This window comes from Pteropus alecto, unplaced genomic scaffold (genome assembly GCF_000325575.1).
Source record: "Pteropus alecto unplaced genomic scaffold, ASM32557v1 scaffold5, whole genome shotgun sequence".
Classification (NCBI taxonomy): domain Eukaryota; kingdom Metazoa; phylum Chordata; class Mammalia; order Chiroptera; family Pteropodidae; genus Pteropus; species Pteropus alecto.
The window spans coordinates 7,423,487-7,441,086 of NW_006441953.1; the positions used below are offsets into that span (position 1 = coordinate 7,423,487).

The window sequence follows — 17,600 nt, forward strand, 5'->3', positions numbered from 1 at the left end:
GAGCGGTTCTATTACTGGAAAATGGACAAAGCAAGGCAATGTTGGACTTCCTAAGGGAGTAGCATAGTTGTATATTTACTAGAAAGAAGACATGTCATTCAAATGTAAGAGAAAACTCCTACGTGAAGGTCTAACGTGAAGGGCTAACGTGAAAGTCTTTGTGACCAGGTAGTCATTCAGGGTAATGGAGAAAGAACCCCTTTCTTGCTATAATGGGACTCTCACAAAAAATTTCTTTCCTGCTTGCTCATTGAAGCTTAGATTATGTCTAAGCTTTCCTGTTGCTGCTGAAAAATGCAATGAACCAATCTCCTGTGCTTAAGTATTGGACCCGAAAAATAGAGGGCCAGTATTCCGATCCTGGAATGCCAACGCTGCTTCTATTAAACTTAAGTATTTATGCGCATGTTTATGAGAGCAGCTTTGGTTTACAGATATGTGAGGAAACATAGAAACTTTTAAGACCAAACACCGCATAAAAAGAATATAGAACACATTTTAAATTCAGAGGCTATTGGGAGTTCTTTTGGAAAGGTCGTTCTCAAACTCCCCTTCATGTCAACTGGCCTTTGCTCAGAAGAACAGGTGCACTAATACATATCCTTAGTTCAAATAAATAAATCATTGCAATTGATATTAGAAGTATCATTTTAAACACACATAAGTATTGATTTTTATTAAATATCTTCAATGTTTATAATCAATGGCACAAAATTTATCTTTAACTATATCATATACTTCATACATTTATAAAAGTTCTCAGTAGGAGATGTTAAAATTGCAAGCAAAAATTTATTTGGAGATGTCAGTTGGCAGTAGTGGTATCAGCCGTATTTGAAAGTGCTTTAAAATTCCAAGTCGTTATAGGATAATGCCAAATTTTCCCCTTTTTATTGTAGGTTTCGGAGGGCAATGTTTGCCATGTTCAAATGTCAGGATCACCAATCAATGCCCGTGACAAGTGTTTTACCCATGGATGTACCTCAAAACCCATTGACTTCTGGAAGAATCTGAAATAAGAGGAAAGCACACGTTATCAAAACATTTTATTTACTTTTTTTAATGTTTTAATTTCATTTAAAATATGAGCCCATTTAGATCAAATGCAGACATAGATTATTATCCTATTAGACTTGATTCCTCAAGTGTAGTGTATAGTTCTTCTGTTTGTGCATTGTCTACTATCGGTAATGTTTCTTTATTTCCTTATGTGTAAACTTCTTGCTCATCTCCTTTGATGAAAAAAAGAGATTAATGCTTTTTTTTCTTTCTCCCTATCATGGCAAATGTTACACTGTATCAGTGACCTGGTATCTTGCCTGAGTCCTCTGTTAGACCAGAAGCAGCTGCTGTGTTAGAATAAATGTTAGATTAAGTTTATAATAATAATAACGGTTAGTAGTTTTTAATAAATAATTACTGAAATGAATTTTGGATGTCCCTAGCTAGAATGAAAAACATTTTTAGCATTTTGCTATTTTAAAATTTTAATGCAATTCTTAACACACTATTTTAACAAAAATAATCAGATGAACATTAAATCCTATTGCTCCTAAATCACGTCAGTCAATGCACACTTATATTTTATATAGCAATATAATCTCTGTGCATATTGTTGTATAGTTTGCATTTTTAATTACCATTTTGCTATGTATGTATTTCTATTATTTGCCACTAGAATTAAGTTTAATCACAGTGGGGTTTTTTGTATGTTTGTTCTTTTTGTCTTATCTTTTTTGCTTGTTTGAAATTTATTTTATTGTGATAAGAACATAACATAAAGTCTACCCTCTTAACAAAATTTTATGTGTACAATACAGTACTGGTAACTATAAGTACAATATTGTATGGAGGTTCTCTAGAGCTTACTCATTTTGCTTAACTGAAACTTTATGCCCGTTGAATAGCCGTATGTTTGTTTTTTGATGGATCCTTAGCACATGGACTCATTTTGCCTGGCACATAGTAGGCACTCAATAAATATTTGTTGAATGTTGAATAAATTTGTAGACTCATATATTTGTCATTTTAATAACCATTAAACATAGTATGATAATACTCATTGTTTAAATAGTGGACATTTAAAATTTATAGTATTTTATTTTAATTGAGCAAATTTTTCTGACTATTGTTTCTACATGCATTCTATTAGTTTTAAATAATATGTTCCATAATATTCTTATTTTTATAAAATAATTCTTTTAAACAAGTTTTTGGTTTAAAGATGGTGAATAGAACTACCCAATAAGATTAAATGCTGTGTGTGTGTGTGTGTGTGTGTGTGTGTGTGTGTGTGTGTGTATTACCTAAACTCTTAATTGTGCCTATGGATTCTTAAGTGTGTGGAGGTAGTTTTTTAACTATTTAATTTAATTTTTATTTTCTGATAGAGCCTCACTTTGCTAAAAGACATGACAGTTAATCTTTAGCTATAGTTTGACACCCATAACTTGGGAAAATAGCTGGGAATAACATATATTCTCGAACAGAGATCATAGCCTTTGTTAGAAATCAGCATGCTGGGAAGAGCCTTACAATGCTCTGAGATGACTTGGGAGAGCCACAGGACACGCTCACTGGAGCCTTAGTCTTGTGCTCCAGCGGCGGATTGAAATATTTGGCCTATAAGATCTAGGTACTGGACTTTGTCTACTTTGTTTTTGGAGATAGCCAACATGTAGCAATATTGATAACTCTATTCTAAATCAATTTTATGTCATGTGCTTTTATCTTTAAAGCTAAATTTTGTCAAAATGAATTTTGTTACACATGCTGGTAAAAAGCAAATGCACGAATTAAAATTTATACCATTGTAACATAAATAAGATACTGCAGTATTTTCTAGTATCTGCTAAGACACTGAATTGTTACTACCATTAAGTGTATCTTTAGGGTGTAGTAGCAATTACATCCATAGCAAAAGAATTTAATAGGTATTTTCTTGCAAATTTAGACATGGGCAACTACTGAAATTTTCTTGACTCGTATTTGATTTTCATTTTCCTTAGAATGTGTTATTTTGCTGAAACCATATTCAAATCCTGGGAAGATTGATCCCCTGCAAGATACACTTGAAGGTTAAGTAACTACAGATCTCAGCTAATCCCATGTAATCTGCTCTTACTAAATGGCTGTTTGCATTCCAGGCACACCAGTTTCTGAATGCTTAGGATTTGGTTTTTACCTTTTGTTCAGATAACCTCTACAAGGAGCAATGCATTTCTTAACATGTCTGGGCATTGTGCTTAGCTTTTTGGAAGGAGTGAGCTGTTCGTGTCCTTCACAGTGCACCTGCGATGATCACGGCAGAAATGATGGCGCGGGATCAAGGTATGCCCCTCTCCTTGCTACTAAGTGTTCTAATGATTCCGAGGAGAAGGACCACAACCAGACAGCCTTATTTTGAAAGCAAATTTTTGATCAGAAATCGGAGGAGAGAAGGTTTAGGGTACATAAGCTCAAACTCAGTTGTGTTTATGCTGGTTGCCCACTCCGTTGTTTTCATTTTGAGCAGCTTAGCTCTTAAAAGCCTCTCTAATTATTTGAGAGTCTCAAACACATTCTATGTTACCAAAATATTCACTGCATTCGTATTCACAAAATGTCTATTTCAAGAGGTCAAGCTGAAATGAGTGTGGCCAGCTCAGCCTGATTCTGGAAAGCATAAGAGGACTGGGCCGATCAGGAGGTGCTAGACATGCCTAGGTCATTTGCTTCCCAGGCTTTCCATCTCATTTTGAAGGTTATTAATGCCTACTGGATAGACCTTAGAAAATAAGAAGGAAGATCACAAGAGTGAAGTTAGAGAGGTTCATAATTAGAATTTTTTGTTTGAAGATACTGAAATTTACAAAGGAAAGAGGTTTGAAAGATACAGAGCAATCCTGTCTGTTGCAGACACCATAGGGCCACACAGAAGTTATTTAAATTAACCTCTGGGTTGCTTTAACATCTACGTACTTGTGAAGCGAGAATAATTACTTATAATATACACGAGTCCTTTGAGATGGAAGTTAAATGCAAAAAGGAACTCTTGTTAACTGAACATAATAGGCTGTGTTTTGTTTTTTTTGTTTTTTTTTTTGTGAGGACATTTAATAACAAAATCAGATTTTTCTGGTGACTTAGTTGGAGTGCACAGTGTCCTCTTAAAGTAATGTGTAAGAATTGCCTAAATAAATAATTATTATAAAAACATTTTTGAGTAGTTTGTCTTGTAATTATATAAACTTAACCAACTCTTGGTATCTTTTTGAGAGATTCACTAGGTGGTTTAAGACAATGAGAAGAATGTAACAAATTAAAGACCCGTTTGGCAACGATATGTAGCAGTTAATGACTTGGGCTAAAGGACTTTTGTGAAACAACCACAGAAATGTTTTCTTCTCCATGGTGGCCCCATTATTGATGGATTTTATAAAAATCATGGTGTATTATTCTTGGCAAGAACTCTAGAAATAATCTAGTTTGACTGCTGTCATTTTATAAATGAAGAAATTAAATCATACAGAGACTAAATGACTTGTCCAAGGTCACAGCACTGAGTTGATGCAATGCCTGGTTGATAAAGACTGAATTTTTTGGCTTCCAATCCAGGATTTTTTTCCAATATAGCACACTGGAATGCTGACTTAATGAGTAGAAACTGGATCATTCTGGTCTAAAGTAGCACTGAAATTCGTGATAAAGAATAGAAATGAAGAGTAGGAGGTGTCCCTAGAGAATTCCAGTGCTTCTGTATGGTCTGGAGTTACAGGCAGGAGATGACGCTAGCAGTGCACCGCAGCCTTAGGCTGCTTCCCTCCCTTTACATTACAGGCTGGCTTTAGAAGTTCACTGATTTAGTGTGATGTGTTTTACTGAATGACTGTTTTATTGTAATTATTTACTACATGGACCGTGTATTATAATTTAGATCATGCTTTACAAAATGTTTCTTTGTTCATTTTCAGCAATCCAGTGGGAATGAGTATATAACTGGAGACAAATAGATCTTTTTTCCAGATTGAAATGAATCTAAATTCTCTGATTCTTCATACTTTATGCTCACACTCAAGACAGGCTTGTTTTTATATGCCTGTTTTACACGTGCCACTAAGCAAGATTACAACGTGACTTGCTCAAGGTCACTTAAATTAGTGAGTGGTTAAGAAATAAACTCACAGTTACTGGTTTATTCTTTGGGCTGGAAGCTACACACAAATCACATTGTTAAAACACAGCTCAACTTTAAGGTCTAGTGTGAACACTGTCCCCTTCTTTTCTTCCTTCCTTCCTTCCTTCCTCCCTTCCTTCCTTCCTTCCTTCCTTCCTTCCTTCCTTCCTTCCTTCCTTCCTTCCTCAAATGCCCCCTTTTGTCCGTCTGTCCTTCCTTCCATCTGTCCTTCCTTCCGTCCTTCCTTCCTTTCCTTTTTAAAAATTAAATTATCCCCTTTAAAATGATCAATTTATAACTTCAACAGGGGATTCTTTTAAAATATGCCACTTCCTAAAGAGGTGACATGTACACTTCGGAGTTGGACAGATGTGGGTGTGAAAGGCAGCAGTGTGACCCGCTGGCGATGTGACCTTGGAAGTTACTTCATGTTAGTGGGCCTTAGTTATTTCATCTATAAAAATGAGATTGATGGTAAAAAAAAGGCAAGCACCCATTGAGTGCCTGTTATGTGTCAGAAGGTATAAAACTTTACATCTATTTCTGTTAACTATGGGAAAATGAAGTTGAGGGATTGGTGAAGTGGCTTTCCATGGCCACAAAGGAGGTGGCAGAGCTTAGATTGGAGCCCAGACCAGCCTGACTCCAGAGCTGGTGCCTTTACCTATTACCCAACATCTACCTCACAGGGCTGTTTTGACAATTAAATAGGGTGATGTGTGTCGCACAAGCCTGACACAAAAAGAGCTCCATCATCTTTAGATTGAACCACATGAAATTGCTTATATTTGATCATTTTTAATCTATAAAAAAGGCCATCTCACATGGTTCCACCCAGAAGAAGATGATGATGACGAATTATTAATGAATAGGTCAGCTAGGCTAGAGAGAGATTAATGCGAAAACCAGGATGTGATGTGTGTTGCACAAGCCTGACACAAAAAGAGCTCCATCATCTTTAGGTTGAACCACATGAAATTGCTTATATTTGATCATTTTTAATCTATAAAAAAGGCCATCTCACATGGTTCCACCCAGAAGAAGATGATGATGACGAATTATTAATGAATAGGTCAGCTAGGCTAGAGAGAGATTAATGCGAAAACCAGTAAGGAATGAAAAACTGAAGTATGTTTCAAATAAGTATTGTTTTTTTTCAAATGAGTCTCGAAAAGCAGGTTTCCTTCCACTGCTCTCGTTGTGACACTAGGTCGGTACTATGTAATGACTTGGATATGAATGAGGTCCCCACGAACTTTCCCGTGGACACTGTGAAGCTTCGCATAGAGAAGACAGTCATCCGCAGAATCCCCGCCGAGGCCTTCTACTACCTGGTGGAGCTCCGCTGCCTCTGGGTGTCTTACAATTCCGTGGCCAGCCTTGAGGCCAGCAGCTTTTACAACCTAAGGCAGCTGCATGAGTTACGCTTGGATGGGAATTCTCTGGCTGCTTTCCCTTGGGCATCTCTGCTCGACATGCCCCACCTAAGGACCCTGGATTTGCACAATAACAGAATAACCAGAGTGCCAAACGAGGCAGTCAGGTACCTGAAGAACCTCGCCTACTTGGATTTATCAAGCAACAGACTAACCACACTGCCGCCTGATTTCCTGGACAGCTGGTCCCACGTACTTACAACATCATTCAGAAGCCTGGACCTTCCGCCACGAAGGATTGTTCTTGGTAAGCTCACAAGCCTCTGTGCTTTTCAGATCCAGGTAATTTGTTGAGCATACGTTCAGTTGTCCAGCCATTTTGTATTTATTGAATTTGGTTTCTTACTACATACTTGCTCTTTTGATCTAACGGTATTTTAGTACTTGAGTTACGTGACTTTACCCATCTACCCTGTGTATGGTGTAATCTCTCTGTGTGTGTGTGTGTGTGTGTGTGTGTGTGCGCTGTAGAGAGAGGGGAGTTGGCCTCATAAACTGAGAGGCTCATGCTGCTAAGTGACAAGATCTACCCGCCTGCCCTGATTCTTCCAAGCGTACCAGTGCTCTGCACTCTGCCGGACAGCCTTCTGCTCTGGTGTCTTTTAAACCCTTCATCAGACTCTTTAGCAGTGAGAGGGACATCACCATCTTTATGAGGCAGCAGTGGTTTCATTAGTTAGGGAGAGTAGCTGCCAGATTTTCTTAAGAAGAAATGATGAAGATACCAGTTATTTTACTGGCCCCAAATAGGTCTCCTCATGGATTTTGGTCTCTTAGTTTAGCTGTGATTAGTTTTGTATGTTTTGATCTTGACTTTGTTTAGGTTCTATGGGTTTTTGTCTTGGGTTCTTAAAATGTAAACTCCTTGCAGTAAGTCTCTCTCTTCTTTTTTTTGTATTTTCCTATGGTGCTTTGCACAGTGCTCTGCACATGGTGAATGCCCAGGACATGTGGTTGCCTGATTGAAATCGGTGAACTCTGCCTTCTCAGGGGCATCTGTGGGCAGTGAGGCCTTCCATAATTACGTGTGTGAGACAAGCCTGAGGCTTTGATCAGTCAGTTTGCTTTCTAACATTTTGTTCGCCCAGTAAGGCTGTGTTGTCAGTTCATAAGTTGTGTCCATCATGGCTGCAGAAGAGGTTGTACCCCTCTAAGGAGGATGGAAGAACTGAGTGCTCGGCTACTGAAGTGATTTATAAGACTTTTGGAGTGAGAAGCAACTAGATGCTAAATTTGCCAGGAATCCCTACTGACCACATCACATGCTCAAATAGTCGCTGAAATAAACTGTCAAGAAAAGATAAATTTAAGATTTTTTCACAAAAAATGCTGTGACAGCACTTAAATGGTTTTAGCATTGCTTTCATTGAAATGTAATTGCATCTTGGTGCTTATAAGACTAAAAGTGTGAGTGAGAAGAATAAGGGAGACAAAAAATCACATAAGCCTTTCTTATATTGACATTTCACATTTTGCTCACTGCTGTCTAGTCCTTCGAACATTTTTATTAGAGAATAAAAGAAGTATTATAGGATGAGTTAGAGAAAAAGACATTAATTTAATTTAACAACAGTTGCGGAATCTATATTACGTACATTGCGATAGGCAGCACGTAAACCTATACTGTAGCATTTATTTATTATAGGCACTAATTTGTACTCCTTATGAGTAAGTTTAATAGCTACAAATTGTCTTAAACAGCGAGAGCCTATTTCTCTACATATTTTTCTAAGTTTCCCTGAAAGCATTTCTTGGTTCTAATAGATTAGCTAGTGGAGATATAAAGCAGAAAATAAAATCAAATTAATAAATTGCTATTAATAACTCTCTAATGATTAGTTACCGATGTTGCAATGAAGAAGAAATATATAAGACATCAATATTTTTCACTTGTCAGTTAAATCTAGATGAGAACTTAGGGATCAAATGAGAAAGGGTTATGAAATTTTATTGTCCATGGAGATAAACAACTTTATCTATGTTTTAGAGTTTGGATTCTTTTAAAGCAGATTCTTTAAAGGCAGTAATATGAAAATACTTTCAGTATAATATTAAATTTAGAAAGCAGGATATAATTGAACATAAAGCACAATCATAACTACTTTAGAATATATCAAGAAAAAGACTGAAAATATATACTAGCTGGTTAACTGTCTTCTTTGGATGGTGGGACATCTTTTTAATGTTTTATATTTTTCAAATGTTCTACAATGATCATGCATTACTTTAAAAATAATGATCATATCATGATAACGAATAACAAAAGGTATTTTGAAACATGTCCAGCCATGGGTGGCATCTGGCTTTGACAAAGCCATATCTGCTGAGTCCTCAGAGAGGACTCTTCATGTGTGTGAGTCACACACAGAAAACTTGGTTTTCTCATCTAGAAAATGGAGATGGGAGGACTGACTCCATCTTACTCATAGAATTGTAATGAGAATATAATGAGACATTTTAGGTGACAGTTCTTTAGAAGGTGAGATGGACAGCCTCTGAGATTATGATTTTAGATCAACAATAACCCATAGCAGCTGCGACCGAGATAGGAGTGTATTATGAGGAAAGACTTTTCTACTTTGTTATTTTTGTTACTATTTAAGTCTTCAACTTTGTCCATTAAAATATGGTGATAAGAACTAGTTCTAGATTTTCTAGAACACAGTGTTCAACTGTAGCAATTATTATCTTTCCAGGTGCCCTGTAGAATTTACTCTTGTACTGTGACAGTGGGATATATTTTGCTTTTATTTAATTTTTATTATCTCATGTTTATTATTGTTAGCGGATGAAGGTTCTATTTGTAATAATAATAGTAATGGCTCGTATTGATGCAGTGCTTACTCAGGGCCAAGCCTAATTCTTATAATAGACATATCATCTTCCAGTTTCATGTTAACCCTGTGGGAAGTACCATTTCATTCCCATTTTATAGATGAGGAAATGAGGCACTAGTTAAGCCACTTGCCTATATTCACTCACTACACAGTGATAGAGCTGGGTATGAGGCTGTTTGGCCCCAGAACCCATGCTCTTCCCCACTCCTTTGTAATTCCAGGGGTTAGGTGTATAATAATACCAGACTTATTTTCCTCACATATGCATTATTCATTTCTTAAAAATTTAGGGAGCAGCCTTTCCATTACTCCTTCTCTCCTCTACATGAGTAAAAATATCAATTTCATAAAATTCTCTTTTAGTGTATCTATAAAAACATAAACTAGTGTCCTGCAAGTATACGTTTAAATTAACTATGAAACTAGATTAGCTTTTTGATTTGCAATACAGGTAAATTTCCATGACCTTTTTCTCAAGAAAAAGCAAATGTTTACACAGGCAGACTCTATAAGGCCTAACACTGTTTATCTTGGAGAAAAAAGCCTGCAGTTGGAGAAGTCATAAAATGCTTTTGTGGGTACATTTTTCTCGTCCCCAAATTGCTCAGTTGTAAAGATGGGCTAGTCTCCTATTCCAAAGAAGGTGGCCCAAGTACTCCCCTACAATTTTGAAAATGACATTAATTTAATTCAACAAACACTCCTCAATCCCAGAGGGTATGCCTGTCCTTTTCTAGGCACGGAGGAGACAAGTTACCCATAGCTAAGGCTTACTCCTTGTCAGGTGGCCTTCTGAGGACTCCTGGTGGTATCTCAGCCTTCTGGCAAACCCCACGCAGTTGGCCTGTAATCACCACTACCCTCTTTTTTATAGCAGGTAAAGAGGCAGGGTCAAGCTTCAGATTCACAGTCCAGCTCTAGAGATATTATTCTTTTATTCTTTAAACTTTTTTTTTATATTGAATAATTTGTATATGATGGATCTTAAGTGTATAATTTGATAAATGATGATAAATGCATACCCTCACAAAACCCACACCCTCATCAAGACACAATAATTTTAACACCCTGGAAAGTTGCCCTGTGCCCCATCTCAGATAATCTCCTCCCTTCCCAAGCAACCATTATTTTTATTTCTATCTCCATAGGTTAATTTTGTCTGCCCTAGAATTTTATATAAATGGAATCATATAAGAGGCACTCTCATACCTGGCTTCTTTTACTCAACATTATATCTTTGAGATTCACCCAAGTCATTGTATGTTCTCACCGCTGAGTTGTATTCAGTTTTGTGACTGTACCAGTTGTGCACTTCTCTTGTTGTTATACACATGAGCTGTTTCCAGTTTTTAGCTCTTTTGAATTAAGCTGCTGTTAACCTTCTTGTACAAAGCTTTTTGAAGCATATATTTTTATTTCTCTTGGATAACTTCTTAGGATTGAAATTGCTGGGTCATAGGATAACTGCATATATAACTTTATAAGAAACTACTAGTTTTCAAAGAGGTCGTGCTGTTTCACATGCTTACTAGCACTGCCTAACGGTCTACGTGCTCCATATCCTCACCAATACAAGTGTCTTTTCCATTTTAGCCATTCTAGGGGGTGTATGGGTCAGGAGCAGTACCACATTGTGATTTTAATTTGCATTTCTCTGATGACTTCAGACTGTCAGCGACTTGTGATTGTCCAACTTATGAAGATTCAACTTACGATTTTTCAACTTTACCATGATGCAAAAGCAATAATAATTCAGTAGAAACGGTACTTCAAATTTTAATTTTGATCTTTTCCCAGGCTAGAAATATGGAGTATGATACTCTTGCAAAGCTGGGCAGCGGCAGCAAGCTGCAGCTCTCGGTCAGCCACGCTGTCACGAGGGTACTGTAATGCCATTGTTCTTTGAATACTATTGTGTTTCGTGCTTTCTCATCCCATCATGTCTTCAAAATGCCCATCTGTGTCTCCTCTGCTTCTGGAAGAGGAAGGCAATTACCCTTGAGATGAAACTTAAGATAATTGCCCAACTATAGGCTAATGTAAATGTTCTGAGCATGTTTAAGGTAGGCTAAGCAAAGCTTGATGTTTGGTAAGTTATTGTATTAAATGCATTTTTGATTAATAATATTTTCAACTTACCATGGGTGTATTGGGTTTATTGGGGGCACGAGAGCATTGTAAGTTGATGAACAGCTGTAATGATGTTGACCATGTTTTCATTTGCTAACTGGCCACTGGTATATTCCTTTATAATTTTTAAAGGTTGTTTTCTTTTTATTATTGAATATAAGTCTTTTGTCAGTAATATGCATTATGAATATTTTCTCCAGGTTTGTGGCTTGTCTATTCATTTTCTTCATGGTGTCTGGTAAGAAAGTTTTAAAGACATCTGATTTATTAGTGTTTTACTTTTATATTTAGTGTTTTCTGTGTCCCATCTAAGAAATATTTGCCTACCTACAAGTCACCAAGATATTCTACTTTCTTTATAGTTTTAACTTTTAAGCTTTACATTCTTAGCTTTTATGCTTACAACTGTGATCCATTTCAAAATAATTTTTGAGTATAGTGTGAAGTAGGGGTAGAGGTTTATTTTTTTCCAAGCAGATGGCCAGTGTTCCAGCACCATTTGTTGAAAGACTTTCTTTTCCCAGTTGAATTGGTAAACACCACTGTCTCCACAAAGCTGACTAAGGCATGGTTTTGCCTTCAAGAGCTTATGGTTTGCAGAATAATTTTTGAACAGGAATTTATTGCTGCATTTCACAAAAAAATTAGGCCATTTAATCCAACTACTTTGATACATGGAAAACATTACCCTTTTAGAAAAGGGATAAGGCAAAGTTCATTTGCCCCTCGCCAAGAATAGTCGTATAAAATAAATTGATTAATGCAAATTACCATGAGCATGGTTGGTATGTTACCTTGAAGGAATGCAGTACAAGTAACACTTTAACTTTGGAGAGTTCTTGTACCTTTGTCCCCAGAGGAAAAAACGTGATGAATATGTTCAGCATTTAGATCACTGTTAAGAGTTGTACCTGTGACCTTAGATGTTTCAAAGCTGGAATAAAAACACATTATATTTTTGAGAGATTTAAAAATATTTTCCTGGTTCACATAACTTTTAGATATAGCCAGTTGGATTAATTTTGTCTCATCGTTAATACATTTTTATAACTGTTTCAAAGCATGAATGAAACTATTAATGTTATAGCTCTTGGATCTTTCCCTGTATAAACATTGTGCTCCAGACTTCACTGCTTCAACATTTGTTATTTGTAGATAAAAGCACTTCTAACTACCACTCAGGGCTCTAGATATTTTTAGGTGATGAAGAAATGAGTTATGGTAGAAGAAGTATTAGATTAGGAGGCTAAAACATCTGGGATTTAGGACTACTTACGAAGTCAAGACAGTAATCTCTTTGTGTTTTAGTGTCCTCTGGTGTGAAATTGGAAGAATCAGACTAGCTTCCTGAGGTCAGTGTAAGACATACACATGGTGGTGGAGAATGAGAACTTTAAGATCAAATGGGGTTCAAATTCTGACTGCATCCAGTTGTGTGACTTGAGTAGATCCCTTAACCTCTCTCAGCATTGATTTTCTCCTCTTTAAAATGAGGATGATGTTAATATTATCCACCTCATTGGGACTAAGGCTGACAAATTGTTTAGCATGCTTAGCAATGTTGGAAGACAATTTTCCATGGTCTTGCACATCTCCACATGCCTTGCAAACAGAGGTGGGCACTGACTGCTTTTCGTTCTGAACTGTCTTTTCAAGGATGTTTGTGTAGAGAGCTGCTTTGGAAAGTAGAGGCTTGTCTCCCTCCAGAGTGAAGGATAGGCCCAGTGTAATAAAGGTAAGGTCTTTCTCCAGGGCCATGAGTAATAAACTATCCTTCATCTCTGACCAACATTTATAAAATTGGCAAAATAAGATGAGTCGGTCACCCTAAAGTAGGGTAAAACTCAGACCCTTTACAAGCCTTGACAAATGTGGAATTTGCAACATAGGAAGCAATCAATAATGTATTGTTATTATTTTATAAAGAGAAAATCAGGCGTAACCAGTGTCTTAAAGGTATAAATAAAATATTCTACACATATTAATTATTACATGACAGAATGAATTCGATGTTTGCTGGCAGGTTGGATAGAATTCAAATCAATATTAGAGAATTGTCATAGATTGACAGTAGTAAATGTAAGAGGAAGAAGTTCAAGGTAATCTACCTATGGAAGAAAAAAAATTTTTAAGATGGAAGATTTTTTAAAAAATACAGTAAATTTTTACCAGTACTGGCAGAAAAATATCAACCAGTCATGAAGTGCTATTATAATAAAAAGTGCTATTAAATCTTCTGCTATGGTTAGAACTTTTTAAAATTGCAGTTCTGTCTTTTCTCCTTAAGAATCGTATAATTCACTCCATTAGTAAAAAGCCACAAACCTTTCTGAGATAAATCTTTTCAACTTTGGGCTTTATGGGAGGCTGCTATGGTACATTACCCTTAAGATCCTCAGACAGACTTGTCTGACTAAAGCCTCTGAAGCACCATCTTAGATCCTTCTGAGATCTTAGCAAATGCTTTTATAGACTCACCCACACTGGATTTGCTTTTCACTCTGAAGCCCTTTCTTAATTTGAAAATTTTGGAGAGGCTGGGAGTAAGAAACAATTTTACTATTGAACCCAGCAAGTTTTGGCTCTTTTATATTTAACAGTTCTTCCTTTAGCTGTTGTTTCTCCTTTACATTTTACTACGAGCAGCAAGAAGACGGCAGGCAGCAGCTCAACACTCTATGTGGAAATAGCTTTAGCTAGAACATTTATGCCATTAAGAATACTAGTGCTTTCATAGCACCCTAGAAATACCTTTATCACTATATTTATGGCATTTTGTGGTACTTGGTTTCAAATCTTGGTTCAGACATTAATTATCTATGTGGTCAAATTATTTGGTTTTTCTATGTCTCAGCTTCTTCATCTTTAAAATGGGGATAATAATACTACCCCCCTCATAGGATTGTTGAGATTAAATGAGATAATATGGGTAAGTGCTTAGAGCAAAGCGTAACACAGAGTAAATGCTTAATGACTGTTAGCTATGATCATTAATGATCTGAGCTGACAGGATATGTTCATTCAGGTGGCTGGATTATAGGGCAAAACTGACAGAAAGATGACTTCAGTTCCTCCCTCAGAGCACTTCTGTTTCGAGGGAGACTGCAGACACCTGTTTCCCCAAGAGTCTGTGATGTAAAATGAAGCTGTCAGAATAACCTTTATCGGCCTTTTCCTCTCTCTGGTTTAGGTCTGCAGGACAACTCTTGGTTCTGTGACTGTCACATTTCCAAAATGATTGAGATATCAAAAGTTGCCAACCCTGCCATAGTGCTTCTTGACCCACTGATGGTCTGTAGTGAGCCCGAGCGCCTGACAGGGATTTCGTTTCAGCGGGCTGAGTTGGATCAGTGTCTGAAACCATCGGTGATGACCTCGGCCACCCAGATCACATCTGCTCTGGGCAGTAATGTCCTGCTGCGGTGTGATGCCACTGGCTACCCCACCCCACGGCTCACATGGACCAGACCTGACAGTTCGCCAGTTAATTATACAGGTATTTTCTTAATTCAGGCCTATGTTGAAACAAGAAGTTTTCAAAGGTCTGAATTTAACCTCATGTTTTGGGAGATTTGCAATTAGTTGGTTAATTCTTATAAAATATGCCAAGATTATTGGGTGAAAGGAATTTGAAAGGAATTCATTTCATCGGTTAATATTATCCTCAGTTTATCTGACTAACTACATAGAAAATAGAGAATCTGATATTTTTCTTAATAGAAAGCAACATGATCCAGTGCATGGGTGATTACAGATAAGGTTTTGTCTTTCTGTGTCATCTTGGATATGGCTTGCTTTAAAATGTATAACCGTTACAATGTTCTAAAAATGGGTTTTCATACAAGTTTCTCATTTTTGAATGATTATTTAAATAATAAATTACATGCAAACCTTATTATGAAGCAAAGAGTATAATTTTTGGAAATATTGGTCACATAGACTTTTCAGATCCTAAGACCAACCTGATGTTTTGGCCTTAGTTTCAATAGTGATATTCTGATGATTAAACCATTCTGATGATTAATTTAATTTAAAATTACATTAAATTGAGGTTGAAATCATGAAAACTGATGGAATAAAAAAAAAAGTCAAGGCCCAATATTCCTACAAATAGATCGTAAATTGTCCATACTCTGAGATTGTGAGTTAAATCTGGGGCTACTGCTAAGGGCATACAGCTAAGGGCATTGTTATTCTTCATAAAGCTTCAAAAATCAACACAGAATGTAAATATTTTAGATTTTAGTGTTTAGGAAAGTAAAATTCCAATTTTGCAAAAACTGTATATTATTTTGCAAATAAAAGAATCCACTAGATAATTTCTTAGTTAATCTAAATTAAACATAAAACAAAAGATTGAGAATACAAATTATGACCTTTCCATGCCAGAAAATGATCTGCTGTGCCCTCTGCAGATAGATAGTATTTTATTACAATGAAAAAATATTTGGGAAAATACTTGTGATAAACATTTTATGGAACCACAGTAAGTTAAAATTGGAAAAGATCTTTGAGATTACTTTGTCTTATCTCCTTATTTTAAAAGTTACCACTGATGGCTCATGGGAAAAGGATGCATGAAGAACCAAATAGTTGCTTCTTTTTCAGTTGGCATGTTGCTTTTTTCCTTTCTTTTTTTTTCCTCACAGAATTATATGTATATTTTTTCTTCCAGTAATTCAAGAATCTCCAAGGGAAGGAGTCAGATGGTCCATAATAAGCTTGACAGGCATTTCTTACAAAGATGCCGGGGATTACAAGTGTAAAGCCAAAAATTTGGCTGGGATGTCAGAAGCTGTGGTTACTGTGACAGTGGTTGGTGTTGTCACCACCACTATATCATCAGACACTTCTGAAAGAAGAACTAGAGATCACTCTGAGCGAGAGGTCCAGTCAGGAGCTAGAAGATCTACATCCATACCTGGTTCATTGCCATCTCCCTGGCTTTCTTCCTCTTCTTCTTTCTCCTCTGCTTCTTCCACTTTCCTTTCTACTCCTACTTCATCTCCTCCCTCTGCTGCTTCCTTCTCCTTATCTCCTTTCTTCTCTTCCACTGCTTCTTCAGCTATAACTCTAAGCACTAGAATTTCAACAAGCACCAACATGGCCAGCCGGAAGTCATTCCTGTTCCACCCTGACGGGAAAAGAAATTTAAAGGTGGAGATGGGAGGAAGTAAGCTTCCCTCAGCTAGTGCAAGTAAGAAAGAAGAGATGGCATTGTTAGATCGAACAACGCCTGTGGAGGGGAATGCCACAATAGAAAATCTCAGGGCAGTCAGCAAGACCAAAGACAGTGTGACTCTGATGTGGAACATCATCAACACCACACATAGCTCTGAGGTGACCGTGTTATATTCCAAGTATGATGAGAAGGATCTGCTGCTGCTGAATGCAGACTCCAGCAAGAACCAAGTAACCATAGATGGCTTGGAGCCTGATAAGCAATACATAGCATGTATTTGTCCCAAAGGAGTGCCTCCTCAGAAAGACCAATGTGTCACCTTTTCTACTGACAGAGTTGAAGAAGAAGGTGATTCTCAAGAGTTCTTCCTTATTGTGGTGAGCGGTACTGCCTGTGTTGTTGTCTTGCCATTGATTTTTTTCCTGTTGTACAAAGTTTGCAAACTGCAGTGTAAGTCAGAACCCTTCTGGGAAGATGATTTGGCAAAGGAGACTTATATCCAATTTGAGACCCTGTCCCCCAGGTCTCAAAGTATAGGAGAACTTTGGACACGAAGGCACAGAGACGATTCAGAAAAATTGCTGCTTTGTTCTAGGTCAAGTGTGGAATCTCACATGACTTTTAAAAGTGAAGGTTATAGATCAGACTATTATTGCTAAGGTTTTATAGCTTAGACACATGTGAACCCACAAAATTTCTTCCACAAAATTAAAGGTCTGAGAGTATAGTTGACTTTCGGAATGACTTTCGGACAGATTTGTACATCCTCCATGAAAATCACAAATGGAGTGCTTTTATCTGGGTTTTAAAAACTACCATCAAACTTCTGAACTGAAAAGACAATCTTGATTTTTGTTGGG

At 36.9% G+C, this 17,600-nt stretch overlaps 2 protein-coding genes across 2 annotated transcripts in view; both read left to right on the top strand.

Annotated features, from left to right (window-relative positions):
• Positions 1-1,443, top strand: part of RRH (retinal pigment epithelium-derived rhodopsin homolog) — a 15,097-nt gene extending 13,654 nt beyond the window's left edge. Inside the window, exon 6 of the mRNA XM_025051821.1 lies at positions 868-1,443. Coding sequence (XP_024907589.1) covers positions 868-1,014 — 147 coding nt within the window. The 3' untranslated portion in view covers positions 1,015-1,443. The remainder of the gene's footprint in view (positions 1-867) is intronic.
• Positions 1,444-3,214: 1,771 nt separating this feature from the next.
• Positions 3,215-17,399, top strand: LRIT3 (leucine rich repeat, Ig-like and transmembrane domains 3). The gene is made up of 4 exons (XM_006918919.1): positions 3,215-3,330; positions 6,366-6,838; positions 14,749-15,054; positions 16,234-17,399. Exons 1-4 carry the CDS (start codon positions 3,215-3,217, stop codon positions 17,397-17,399), a joined length of 2,061 nt encoding a protein of 686 aa, XP_006918981.1.
• The last annotated feature ends 201 nt before the right edge of the window (positions 17,400-17,600 follow it).